General features: G+C 43.2%; 1 protein-coding gene across 2 annotated transcripts in view; it reads right to left on the reverse strand.

Annotated features, from left to right (window-relative positions):
• The window catches only part of AGBL1 (AGBL carboxypeptidase 1), a 385,324-nt gene that overhangs the window by 354,748 nt on the left and 15,899 nt on the right, over positions 1 to 14,677 (reverse strand). For both annotated transcript variants that reach the window (XM_050967394.1, XM_050967395.1), the window contains exons 2-4: positions 7,066 to 7,129; positions 5,113 to 5,259; positions 982 to 1,113 (exon numbers count right to left, since the gene is read on the reverse strand). In XM_050967394.1, coding sequence (XP_050823351.1) covers positions 982 to 1,113; positions 5,113 to 5,259; positions 7,066 to 7,129 — 343 coding nt within the window. The remainder of the gene's footprint in view (positions 1 to 981; positions 1,114 to 5,112; positions 5,260 to 7,065; positions 7,130 to 14,677) is intronic.

Genomic DNA, 14,677 nt, shown 5'->3' on the forward strand with positions numbered 1-14,677 from the left:
TCAGGCAAAGGGATAGAACGCTGGGAGCTGGCTGCCTGCCTGAGAGGGCCCATAGCGTAAGGCCAGCTCTTGTGTAAATACAAGACCTAAAGGGCTGCCAGCCAGTAATGTTAAATCTTAGGAGGAAAGATTTGGAAAGCTGGATGTGTACAGCTTGGCCAGCCAGTGAGGTGAGTATATAGCAGAGGAGAGGAGAATATGACAACCATCTAGAGTCATCTGCAGGGGGAAAGTAGCCAGGAGGGAGAGGAAGCGGTTAGAAGATGCAAAGGGATGCAACAGGATGAAAGTGAGCAAAGGAAAATTTGTACTGCCTCTCAGAAAACGTTTCCCCCTGGGGAAATATCTGAATGCACAGTGGTCTTTTGAGGGATGAGCTAGGAATCCCAATTCTTGAATCACTGAACACTAGAGAATATAAGAGGGAGGATGGCTCGGTGGGTACGGCTCTAGTCAGGGACTCAGAAGGTCAGGGTTCAGTCCATAACAGACTTCCTGTGTGACCTTGAATCACTCATTTGTCTCTGAGTGCCTTAGTTACCACTCTGCACAATGGGGATAATAGTACTTCCCTAACTCACAGGGGTGTTGTGAGCATAAATGCATTAATAATTCTGAGGAGGATAGTATTGGGGCCATGTGAGCGCCTAAGACATCTAGAATAGATTGAAGGGAAGGATCCTGCATCATCTGGACTAAATATTTGTTTTGGTTTTTTTTTTACATGGCTGTTTTCTATCTTCTATAGTCTTTGGGTGAGTAAGTTCACTGAATCTTACAGTGAAAGATCCCTCTAAGAGTTACCTTTCTATGAGAGCATACCTAGAACTATGTTAGCTGTTGCATATGGTCCTATCTGTTATCAATAGGCTTGCTTATAGGTGCACATCTCTGTACCAGAGGGACCATTAGCTTGCATTGTAGCAACTGCAGAAGGAGCTCAGACTCTCACTGGCATGATAAATGGAAAGGAGCACTTACCACTAGAGGCGTAAACCCGCAGGACCCAGAGACAGTGGATGAGATTCAGGTGGTGAGTCAGATTTTTCCTTGCCAAGCTCAGTGTCACATCAATTGCCTCCAGTTTCTGCACTTTCAACCCAAACTTCCTATCTGTGAAAGCAAACAGGAATGAAAGGATGGTAAATAAAGAGTGGCTTTCACAGTGACACAAATGCTGCATGCTGTGGCGTAATCACACCAAACCCTTCTACAGGAGTTTTAGAGGAAAATCTCAAAGCATTTACAAACAGCATTTATTACTAAGGCCTCACAATACCCCAGTGAGAAAAATCAGTATTCTCCCCCTCACTTTTACAAATAGGTAAGATGAGGCACAGAGGAGGCTGGTGACTTGCCTGGTGTCACATTTTTCACATGCAAAGAACAACCATGTAATTTCAGTTTCAATGACCTATTTTAAGCTAAGGGAAACAAGACAGAACTAAAGTAAAGTCTCCACAAGAAAGAGCTATGTGGGTGCATTTCCTCTGTAACATGCTGTCTCAGAGCTCTGTCTCACAAAATGGCAGCTGTTTTTGCAGATGGCCAATTGCCAGAAATGTAGAGATGCCGGACATAGAAAACAAAATCATAAAAATGGTAGAGCTTCCCAGATAATTCATAGACTCATAGACTCCAGGACTGGAAGGGACCTTGAGAGGTCATCGAGTCCAGTCCCCTGCCCTCATGGCAGGACCAAATATTGTCTAGACCATCCCTGATAGACATTTATCTAACCTACTCTTAAATATCTCCAGAGATGGAGATTCCACAACTTCCCTAGGCAGTTTATTCCAATGTTTAACTACCCTGACAGTTAGGAACTTTTTCCTAATGTCCAACCTAAATCTCCCTTGCTGCAGTTTAAGCCCATTGCTTCTTGTTCTATCATTGGAGGCTAAGGTGAACAAGGTTTCTCCCTCCTTCTGATGACACCCTTTTAGATACCTGCAAGCTGCTATCATGTCCCCTCTCAGTCTTCTCTTTTCCAAACTAAACAAACCCAATTCCTTCAGCCTTCCTTCATAGGTCATGTTCTCAAGACCTTTAATCATTCTTGTTGCTCTTCTCTGGACCCTCTCCAATTTCTCCACATCTTTCTTGAAATGTGGTGCCCAGAACTGGACACAATACTCCAGCTGAGGTCTGACCAGCGCAGAGTAAAGCGGAAGAATGACTTCTCGTATCTTGTTTACAACACACCTGTTAATGCATCCCAGAATCATGTTTGCTTTTTTTGCAACAGTATCACACTGTTAACTCATATTAAGCTTGTGGTCTACTATGACCCCTAGATCTCTTTCTGCCATACTCCTTCCTAGACAGTCTCTTCCCATTCTGTATGTGTGAAACTGATTGTTCCTTCCTAGGTGGAGCACTTTGCATTTATCTTTATTGAACTTCATCCTGTTTACCTCAGACCATTTCTCCAATTTGTCCAGATCATTTTGAATTTTGACCCTGTCCTCCAAAGCAGTTGCAATCCCTCCCAGTTTGGTATCGTCCGCAAACTTAATAAGCGTACTTTCTATGCCAACATCTAAATCGTTGATGAAGATATTGAACAGAACCAGTCCCAAAACAGACCTCTGCGGAACCCCACTTGTTATACCTTTCCAGCAGGATTGGGAACCATTAAAAACTACTCTCTGAGTACGGTTATCCAGCCAGTTATGCACCCACCTTATAGTAGCCCCATCTGAATTGTACTTTCCTAGTTTATCTATAAGAATATCATGCGAGACTGTATCAAATGCCTTACTAAAGTCTAGGTATATCACATCCACCACTTCTCCCTTATCCACAAGGCTCGTTATCTTATCAAAGAACACTATCAGATTAGTTTGACACGATTTGTTCTTTACAAATCCATGCTGGCTATTCCCTATCACTTTACCACCTTCCAAGTGTTTGCAGATGATTTCTTTAATTACCTGCTCCATTATCTTCCCTGGCACAGAAGTTAAACTAACTGGTCTGTAGTTTCCTGGGTTGTTTTTATTGCCCTTTTTATAGATGGGCACTATATTTGCCCCCTTCCAGTCTTCTGGAATCTCCCCCGTCTCCCATGATTTCCCAAAGATAATAGCTAGAGGCTCAGATACCTCTTCTATTAACTCCTTTAGTATTCTAGGATGCATTCCATCAGGCCCTGGTGACTTGCAGGCATCTAACTTTTCTAAGTGATTTTTTACTTGCTTTTTTTTTGTTTTCTCTTCTAAACCTACCCTCTTCCCGTAAGCATTCACTATACTAGACATTCCTTCAGATTTCTCAGTGAAGACCTAGACAAAGAAGTCATTAAGCATCTCTGCCATTTCCACGTCTCCCGTTACTGTTTCCCCCTCCTCACTGAGCAGTGGGCCTACCCTGTCCTTGGTCTTCCTCTTGCTTCTAATGTATTGATAAAAAGTCTTCTTGTTTCCCTTTATTCCCATAGCTAATTTGAGTTCATTTTGTGCCTTTGCCTTTCTAATCTTGCCTCTGCATTCCTGTGTTATTTGCCTATATTCATCCTTTGTAATCTGACCTAGTTTCCATTTTTTATATGACGCCTTTTTATTTTGTAGGTCACACAAGATCTCGTGGTTAAGCCAAGGTGGTCTTTTGCCACATTTTCTATCTTTCCTAACCATCGGAATAACTTGCTTTTGGGCCCTTAATAGTGTCCCTTTGAAAAACTGCCAACTTTCCTCAGTTGTTTTTCCCCTCAGTCTTTATTCCCATGGGACCTTACCTATCAGCTCTCTGAGCTTACCAAAATCCGCCTTCCTGAAATCCATTGTCTCTATTCTGCTGTACTCCCTTCTACCCTTCCTTAGAAGTGCAAATTCTATGATTTCATGATCACTTTCACCCAAGCTTCCTTCTACTTTCAAATTCTCAACAAGTTCCTCCCTATTTGTTAAAATCAAGTCTAGAACAGCTCCCCCCCAGTAGCTTTTTCAACTTTCTGAAATAAAAAGTTGTCTGCAATGCAGTCCAGGAACTTATTGGATAGTCTGTGCCCCGCGGTGTTATTTTCCCAACATATATCTGGATAGTTGAAGTCCCCCATCACCACCAAATCTTGGGCTTTGGATGATTTTGTTAGTTGTTTGAAAAAAGCCTCATCCACCTCTTCCACCTGATTAGGTGGCCTGTAGTAGACTCCCAGCACGACATCACCCGTGTTTTTTACCCCTTTTAGCCTAACCCAGAGACTCTCAACACTTCCATCTCCTATGTCCATCTCCACCTCAGTCCAAGTGTGTACATTTTTAATATATAAGGCAACACCTCCTCCCTTTTTCCCCTGTCTATCCTTCCTGAGCAAACTATACCCATCCACACCAACATTCCAGTCGTGTGTATTATCCCACCAAGTTTCAGTAATGCCAACAATGTCATAGTTGTATTTATTTATTAGCACTTCCAGTTCTTCCTGCTTATTACCCATACTTCTTGCATTTGTGTATAGGCATCTAAGATACTGGTTTGATCTTGCCTCCCAGCTTTGCCCTGACCCTCCTTCCTCTCTGCCATTATAACCTGTGCTCCCTCCTGTTTCCAACCCATCTCCCAGGTCTTGTTCCCCACTTACCTGTGGGGTTTGCTCACCTGTCCCCATCGAACCTAGTTTAAAGCCCTCCTTACTAGGTTAGCCAGCCTAGCTGTGCTGCAAACACTGAACAACAATCTCTCTGATGATAGAGACACAGCAGCAAGTGAAATATGGTTTTGAATGTGTTATTGGGCTACAGGAAGCAAGTCACAAGAGAAAGAGCCTTTGTAAGTGACCATATTTTGTATGGGAATCACTTGCTGCCCAGCTGGGCGTTATCAATGACACAAAATGCTGTTCAGGAGCTCAGAATAAACTCCATTATAGAATCTCTCTGACCTGGATCTCCATCAGCTGTGTTTATAGGCTTAGTACAAACTTCTAGCCACTAGAGGGTGAAACCATTATGAGGTCTTACAACACTTTGTCCCACCAAGCCAGCATTCAGTGCAAAGTGTCCTGACTTGTTAAAAGACTTGCAGATTCCAGTACTAACCTTTACTGTGACCTTTGGAGCCTTCTGCTCCTCCCTCCCCATCCTTTAAGCAATAATGGCACAGCAATACCTCTTTGGCCTACTTTAGCCAGCAAGCGAAGCAGAGGTAAAAGGATGCTGTAGTCTGGCTGGGCTGTCTGTGCAGCATTCATCAGAGCCTGCAACAAAGCTTCACTCCCCCCTTTGCTGATTATGTAGTGAATTCGTCGGTCTGTTCCTAAGGGCAGAAAATTAAAAAGGAGGCATAGTCAATAACTTTCCTGTCGCAGAGCTTTAAACATAGCAATAAGTGAACATTATATGATTCAGAGAATGCTTAGCAAACCTAAAGAAGCCTGTTGCATGACCCTTCTCTGGTGTTTTCTTGCTCAGACCATTATAAGTATAAGGGCATTTGCAAAACGTACATCTGGACTTGGATTGCAAACACCCTCTAGAGTTTGGAGCTGTGGTTCAGGCCCATCTCTGCTCTATATTAAAACCATGTGTGATACTGCTTCTTTCGCCAGCTGCCATTATCTATATAAGCCACCACCTGCTGAAGCTTCCAGTGTGCATTGAAATGGGCTGGAAAAGAATCAACAGAGACACTGACAGATTTCAAAGGAGTGCACTGCTCCATGATCTTTCCCTTGATATTGTAAGTTAAATAAGTGAAGGAAAAGAGTTTCAGCAATGCCTAACATAGGGGAATGAATCCTAGGAAAACTTAGTTGTCAGCCTCCAAACAAATAAGGTCTCCAGAGAAACCAAGTGCTAATCCTCTGGGCCCTACTGTGTCAACAGCTCATAATCCAGAGGCATCTTTGGCCAGCTGCGAAGTTTTCTACTGCAAACACAGGCTGGGAATATTGTAGAAGCAGTACATTCAGTCCCTGAGGGGCTCATATCATCCACAGTGAATCTGTCTAGCTGATTGAAGAATGATATAGACTCCAACACAGTGTCACAGCTGCGGTTATGATGTCTCTGATGGAGTTGGGAGGAGGAGAAGAGTGTAAAGTAGAAGCACATGAGGCTTGCACTAGGGATGTAAAAACTACACAGAGAGAGAAAGCCCTGCATTTTGGCAACTAGACTTAGTTGGAAAAATTTCAACTAAAGGAAATTTTGATGAAAAATTGAGGTTAAATGCTCTGCTGGCAACTTATTTTCCCTTCATGTGGCCTGGACACCTTGAAGAATCATCTTCACTGTGAACTTGCAGATAGAGGAGACTTTGAAAATAATGTAGTCTCGGGGAGGGGGGCGGGGTAGGATTACTACACCCATGGAGAAGATTTCATACCACTGAAGTGAAGCTGAGTAGAAGCTGTTCATTCCCCTGACAGTTCCAAGTACTTTTTCTTTCTGAGGGGAAATCCGCTACAGAATCAAATTGCTGCAACCCAGGAGGCTGTCTCCTGATCATAGCTCATGGTTCTCTCTTTCCAATGGGCCTGTGACTGAACGTTTCCAGCATTCAGCTCCCTGGGAAGGTTGAAACATCTTGAGAAGCAGTTAAATTAATGGTCACCTTTGAAAACCATGGAAACATTTTTCCCCTCTTTCACCATGCTATAAAATTATATAGTGGGGGAGAGAGGAGTTGAGCAAGGGAACCCCCCTCCCCCTCTTCCATATAAATAGGGGGAAAAGCTGAAGGACTATTCACACAAACTAGGCAGAATTGATCTAGCAAACACTGACAGAGATATGTGGATGTATGTTCTGTGCCCTGTTTTAGTCCACCCATCTTCACTCTACAAGACAGGAAGGATGGTTCAGTGGCAGGGGTGTTAACTGGGACTCAAGAGACTCAGATTCAATTCCCAGCTCCACCTCATATTTCCTGAATGACAAGGCAAGTCACTTAGTCTCTGTGTCTCACTTCCTCATCTGTAAAATGGGGATAATAGCACTGCCATGTCTCCTGGGGTGTTAGGATTGTAAAGAGATTTCAAATGTCGTGAGGTTCTCAGAGTCTAAAACCAAGACGACCATATAAGTACCTAAAATGAGACACTAAGGCATCAGTACTTACCGACAGACAGTAGGTCTGTGAGAATGCTGAGAATGTTGAGGATCACATCCTTGTCATGGGAGCTCTGCAAGAGGAACACAAATGCCCATCTTGATGGATGAACTCAATATAGTGAAGCAAGCAGTCTACTTTCCAAGGCATTCAATGCTGTGCAGGGCTAGATTAGAGAGCAGAGGTCTCCGGGGACCAGAGGCATTGCTGTCCCACTTGGATAATGGGTCCTCCTAGACCCATATGGGCAATGAGTGTGGGTGGTCCGAGGTGATTCATGGATTTTAATGGCCATCTGGTGTCATATTACTCATACCACATAAAAAGTAGTGTTTAAGACATGGGGGATAGCAATGGGAAAGAAGAAACCATGGAGAAATCTCTTCATATGAGCCAGCCTGACCAATGCTACTTTACATATTTCCTTACTGCTTTAATGTTATTCAGTTTATACACCCTTCCACTGTATTGCCTGGGCTGACATCATCCCCAACACACAACTTAATTTAGCACAAACAATGAACCGGAGTCTGCAGTGGATTAACAACAGCTTTAACAAAGGAGAAAAAATGCAGGAAGAGGTGAAATATGGAACAACTTTGATCGCTGTCTAACGCCTTGTATCCAAGTGTTTTGGGATTAGCCAGCCCCAGAGATTCCATCATTTGCTGATGATGGAGTTGAGGTTGTATGTTGTTTTTCTAAACTTCATTTCTTCTTTTCAGCTTGGTCTGGCCAGCTCTTCCTTTTTAAATCCGCACCTACCATTCTGAAAGTGGCAAAGGAGACGTACTTCACAAACACAAAAAATAGGGGTTTGGGGTACTCTGCAGCAAGGGCACCTCTTAAAATCACTCGGTGTCCCAATCTCATCTCTTTTAAATGTTGTTTTGTACCCTATAATGGAATTTCCAAAGCCTGGCAACCACAGCAACAGAGCAGACAGGAATTTTCACAAGACGAGAGATTCTCTAGGCATATTTTTAATGAGGACTAAATTAACGTTATCCGGTGTAGATTATGCGGATTCCAAATGTATAGTGGACCCAAATCAAATCTTGTAGTTAAGGGAATCAGATAAATTAAGCTGTACTTGGGGAGAGGGAAACCAGTGATTAGGCCAGATGTGGGCAAACTACATCCCGCGGGGCAAACCGTCCTGCCCGGCACCTGAGCTCCCGGACAGGGAGCCTAGTCCCCAGCCCCTCCCCCACAGCCATGTCGCCATGGGGGCCGTGCTCTGGACCATGGCTCCCACTAGGCAGCATGGGGAGTGCAGCTGGTTCTGGCCAGGTATTGCGGCTGTGAGCTTCTGCTGCTGGTAAGGGGGTAAGGGAGTGGGGGGTCCTGGGGGCAGTCAGGGAGGAGGGGGGGTTGGATGGGGTGGAGGTTCTGGGGGGTGGTCAGGGGATGGGGAACAAGGAAGGTTGGGAATAGGAGTACCGGGGGGCCTGTCAGGGGGCAGGGATGTGGATAGGGGTCCAGAGGGCAGTCAAGGGACAGGGAGCGGGAAGGGGGTTGGATAAGGGGGTGGAATCCTGTGGGGCAGTTAGGGAGGGGGTGGTCAGGGGAAAGGGAGCAGAGGGCAGTTGAATAGGGGTTGGGAGTCCTTGGGGGGGAGCTGACAGGAGGCAGGGTGTGGATAGGGTTCGGGGCAGTCAGAGAACAGGGGATCCACAATTGGCCGGATCTGTGGACGGGGCAGGTAAACAAACCGGCCTGGCCCACCAGGGGCTTTCCCTACACAAGTGGCAACCCCAGTTTGAAAAACACTGATGTAGAGACTGTCCAGTTTGGCCAATGTACATGGCAGAGGGGCATTGCTGGCACATGATGGCGTATATCACATTGGTAAATTTGCAGGTGAATGAGCCCCTGATGGTATAACTGATGTGGTTGGGTCCTCTGAACAACCCAAGGTACAACAGTTTTTCTTGAAGTCCCCCCTGGGTTTGTTTTTGAGGTTGGGTCCAAATTCACAGTATTGGCTCCATGAGCCACTCAGAAAAACGTCTGCAGAATCCCAGCACAATTCTGCAAATTGTTCTTTCTAGGTGACATATGCTTAGATCATATGCTTCTCTTGCTAATTTCTTTTTTTTTACCAGGGCTCAATCATGTGAGACACTATATCCCTTCAACACTCACTGATCTTAAAAGGAAAGAAAAGAGGCCAGTACCCAATTCACAGCAGGTGCTCACGACCTTGCAGAATTGGCCCTTTTTGTCTTGACTTTCAGAGGTGATGAACACCCATAAACTCATGGGCTCCAACTAGTGATGTGAGTCTCAGCACCTTTAAAAAAAATCATTGTCCTCTCCGTTTTTTTTCTTGCTGTCTCTCAGTATCCCTTTATCTTGTAGGTGAATGGATTTCACATTTAGGTTTCAGCAGTGAAGTCTTCATTGATTAATGCTCCTATTACACTAGGTTGTTTATTTTAGCTGATTGGATTGCGGGTTTCCTAAGCCATTAACACAAATAGTGATGACACAAGGTATCTTCTGAGTTGCTCTGTGCTTTATTGAGGGACTCAAATGGACAAGGAATGCAAGGGGCATGAGGGAGCGAACTTAAAAATGTTAAAATTTGAGCCAGCAGAAACTGCCACACATTCTCTGAACATTTATCCTGAATATTTAAACACATTTACTCGGACTGTGTCTATGATCCTTGTATTTGCTTGACATCAATGCACTAGTGATGGAGTTTGCTGGCAGGTGTGTTTGTGTAACAAATGGATGACAAACTGGTCCCAACAAAGTCACCTATTGACCTGAGCTGTTAGCCAAAAATTCAGAATCTTAAAGGTCATTGCAATTAGGAGGAGAAATTGCTGGGAGTCAGGTATTTCTTTGATTCAATTTTGCTTATTTACAAAGAATGTCCTGTTTGCTGGAACGCAGGAGGAATCAAACAGCAGAAGACAGTGGCCTTGCTCTCAGGTCCAAGACTCCTTCAGCTGGCATCCCAACCCAAAGCCACCCACCTCGCAGCTTCTCTCAGGGCCATACAGTGCACTTCTGGGCTACGTCTCCTTGACTATGTCTCTCTCTCTACTCCTTCAGTCACACACATAAAACAGTTCCACCAATCCAAGCCCTAGGCCCTGCATTTGAAACCATATGGGCAATATGATTCAGCGTCTAGTCAAGCTTTTTCATGCGCTGGTGTTTTGGGTACTACTGCTATCCTTTCAGCCACTTTACAATGACTTCTTCACATTTACCATGAATGCAAGGCGCCAGCCAACCAGGCCATAACAACAATGGTTAACCAAATCCAAAACCATAGCAAAACACCCCTTGACTTCACTGGTGCCAGGATTGCAACAAGTGAGTATTGGAGAATATTTGTGAAAAGCAAATATTGAATTCATAATCGTCAGTGTAAGAAACTGATGTCAAAAAGTTATGTTTATGCAATAAGAAAACAAACTGTCGTGATTTCTGTGTCCAATGGAGGCTGCAAAAATTTTGTATATTTAGGCTGAGATTTTCAAAGCTGTCAAAGACTTAATTCCCATTAAAATAAATTAAGTTTAATTAGTACTTGCCACAAGCTCTTTGCGAATGAAGTACCCACAAAGAATTCATTCAAAGAAAAATACTTAGCAAATAATTTTAAATAACAAATACAGTTGAGAAAAACACAATCTGTGCCAGGACTATAAAAGATACATAGAATAAATTATTCAGTGCTAATTACTTGCCCAGTTCTGGGTAAAATAAAGATTTATTTTTTAAAGCAATATTTGATGGCACAGGAAGGATTCAGACACAGAAAAAGGATAAAAGGACAATTCCTCTTGTTAAATTTTTGCCATTCCTCCTGCAGCATTTATAGATATCTGCTATAACATATACACAAAATAACCCTCTCCATGAAGGGTTTTACTGACAGAATTTTGAGTTTAAGCCAAATTGTCACCCACTGACAACAGTATCTAGCTGTGCTTCATGGCATGCAGTTGTATGAGGACCAAACTTAAAAAATACAAAACATATACAATCCAAACTACCCAGCAATATTCTTATGCCTGCCCAGAGTTCTTCATCTTGGTTTCTGTTCAACACAGCCCCATCTGTCCCTCTGAACTGCGAATAGAACTCAGTTAAATTCAGCTGTGCTTAATCAGCTCCCAGTTGGTAGTGGCCCCCACCCCGAGCTTCATCTGACATCAGTTTGGGAATCAACCTCTGAAACCCTCTGGCTTTGGTTAAGTTGGCAGAGGTACGCCACTTGACCAAGATTCAGGAGGGCATAAAAAATGCCCCATCATACAGCCATTGATATAGGAACAATGATAAAAGATCAGCTAGTGACATCAGCTTCATAGGGCAAATCCTGTGAGTTTGGTAGTTCAAGCTGTACCTGGAGAAGAAGCCAGAGAGGGCTGGGACCCCAGCTGAAGAGGAAGAGGCAGGACCTATAAAGCCAGGAAACTGGAAATAGATGGGGCAGCAGTCGCTTGCTGGGAAGAGGAAGGAGGGTTTGGAGCTGGTTTACCCATAGAAAGGGAGGGAACCAGAAATTGTAGGAAGAAGGAGTAGTGAGGGCTGAGACATTAAAGCCCAGAATTGCTGGTTGAGAGTCCCGGACTGGAACCCGGAGTAGTGGACAGCCCTGGGTTCCCCTACTGAACTTGCAGTGCTGAAGAAGACTGTCTGAGACTGTGCAGGAGGACTTTCCAGAAGGGAAACCACACAGTGACCTGGCCAAAGGGCTGAGTCTCCAGAGGAGACTTTGGTTCCTGAGCAAGAAGGACTGCAGGGTGAGATGACAGAAGAGACATAATTGATGGGGGAGTGGGGGCATACACAACTAATCTGCAAGACAGCCAGGAGAAGACACCACCAACAGTGAGTGAACCTGGTGACAGGCCTATTTAAAGATGCTAAGGGGAGGCGCTGGCTGCTTGAATATCTTTAAACCTCCAAGAAAGGTGGCCACACCTGTGGAGAATCACATAGTCCTCAAATTATACATTGTGTATCTAAGGGGGCCTTCCTCAAACAGGAAAAGCGTCTGACAAGTTCTTGCTCCAGTTCCCAAATCTTGGAACTAATACCCTCTCGCTTCTGAATGCTTCTCTTAGGCACCACTTAGACCAGCATTCTGCTTAAGTATGCCCCACCAGTCTCCATTCCCACTAGAACTAACTACCAAGCCAGGTGCTATTCATCATCCCAAAAGAAGCAGCTGTAGAATTTATACCATGTATATAGCATATGGTGGTGAAAAGGTCTCATCTCTGTGTCCAACTGAAACACGGTGTGTTTGGTTCACAACACCCAGGAACCTGAAGCTCTGGTTTCCTCTCAATTGTTTGCCACTGAATGTGATAACTTGCAGGAGTCTCCCAAAAACACACCAGATCACCACTGACTACGGTGACTAGACTCCATTCAAGATCAATGGGAGGTGGGCTGTCCAGACAATTGGACAGAAGCCATTACATCAAAGTGATTTTCTCTGTGGCATCTGCTATTGCTTTACTTCTGCTCATTGGAAGTAATGAATGCAGCACACTGTAAGATAGAACTGATCCAAACTCAGTTGCAAAGTCCAAACCCAGATCTGAATATCCTCAAAATCTGGGGGTGTTCAAATGTAGCATTTTAGTCTGGACTCATCTCTAACCAAAATTACTTTTACAAAAGCGAACAATATGGGACTGGTGGAAATCACATGTGTCTAGGAATATGCTATGTGCCCAAGGAAACTTACAGTATAAAATACAATTGATTGCACTAATATATCACCTTTCACCTGAAAATCACAAAGCCCTTCACACACAGTTGCCTCACAACATCATGAAGTAGGTCACTTTGAGACATTACCCCCATTTTACAGATAGGAAAAGGAAGGTGAAGCAAAAGCCCCACAGTGAATTAGTGGCAAAGCCAGGAAGAGGGCCCAGATATCAGTTGCAATAAGATCTGGTGAAAGACCTTCGTATGGTGAAGGAATTACTAACTTAGTCAAACACATGCATCTGTCTCATTAGCAGGATTATGGATCACTGCATTTTCCTATTGCTCTTTAAGTACTAATAAAACACAAAGTGTTTATTGTGTTTGAGCAAGGACTTCCTCCTTTGAACCCATCTTCTCCTCCCACCTAGCTAGGAAGTCATGGAGAGGAATGTCATATCCTAAAAGAATCCATGTGACAGTGCCCTGTGACATGAGCAAAGACGTATCATTCATTTATTAGTATGATTCATTACGGGCCTGATTCTGTCACCCTCACTCATGTTGTGTAGTACCTTATCCTCCAAGAGGCTCAGTGGCTTCAGTGGAACTTCTCGGAAAGTAAAAGCACTACTCAGCATGAGTAAGGATAGCAGAATCCGGCCCTTGTTTACGGAGAATGACATTCATCCCTGCATACAAGTACTATTCACCACTGAATCCATCAACATAGAATGTAAGTAGTGCACAGACCTTGACCTGGCTCTCTGCATAGGGATGAACTTCACCTACACTGCTTGAAAAGGTGTACAAGCATTTTACATAACTTCATTGCAAGGCTGCATACTAGGGTAATTCTGCAGGCTGTCAGGGAAGAGACGCATTTATTCAAATATAGATTGCTGCAGCAATTAGGACTGATGGCCTGCAATTTCCTGGTTCCTGTTTTTTTTCTCCTTTTTATAAACAGATATGTCCTTTTGTAAAAGTTCCTCCTGACACTAGGTTCCTTTGTGTCACTTCCTCCTTCTATTACTAATGCATATCTAATAGAGCAATTATTGTATTATGCAGAACTAGTGGTAAAACACATTAGTATATAACCTTAAATTGCTTCTATCAAATTGGAAATGTTTTTAAAAAAAAAAATCAAGAAACTTTGAGATAAATCAAAACACCTGATATTTTGCAAGAGGCTTTTAGACTTTTATTTAATGTTCCCTCTGTAATTAGTACCACAGATAATTTCCCCTCAGGGTTAATCTCTTATTTCACAATAAATTGCTTGTGATATTTAGGGACTATGGCCGGATTGAATGTTATCATCATTCACGTCTTCCTTTTTTTAATCTATTTTCTACATTTATGCAGAATTAGCTTGTTTAGTGCCATTATTCTGTCATCACTCTTTCATAATAAGCTTTTTATATGGCTTTAGAGATTCTTGCATAATGATTCCTCTATGTATGTTGACTCCTACTGTTTATTTGTATTTATTTGATTTATACTTGTGCTGTTACTGTATTTTTAATTATAAAATAACTACAGGAATTTAAAAAAACAACTATTGGATTCAAACATTAAGCCTTCACATGACACAGCTGGGAACTAAGTTTAATAATGACATAGGAAAACCAGCAATATGACTGTTGATTTTTATGGTGATGATGAAAAAGCAGCAGGACAAATGCTATAATCTGCGTTCAGAAGACTTTATAGCGGTCACTCCAGGGAATATGCAGCCTTCCAAAAAAAGTAGATTTGTGAATTAAAGAAGTCTTTGCCAGATATAGTATTTGTCAGAGTCCAAATGATCTCCGGGATCCATTATGATTTCCAGGTGTACTTGTAAATAAAACCATAGCCTCTGAGGTAACAACAGTCTCTAGGATGGGGCATTTTCAGTCCTCTGGAAATGCCCCAC

The sequence above is a fragment of the Gopherus flavomarginatus genome, chromosome 9, assembly GCF_025201925.1.
Source record: "Gopherus flavomarginatus isolate rGopFla2 chromosome 9, rGopFla2.mat.asm, whole genome shotgun sequence".
Taxonomy (NCBI): domain Eukaryota; kingdom Metazoa; phylum Chordata; order Testudines; family Testudinidae; genus Gopherus; species Gopherus flavomarginatus.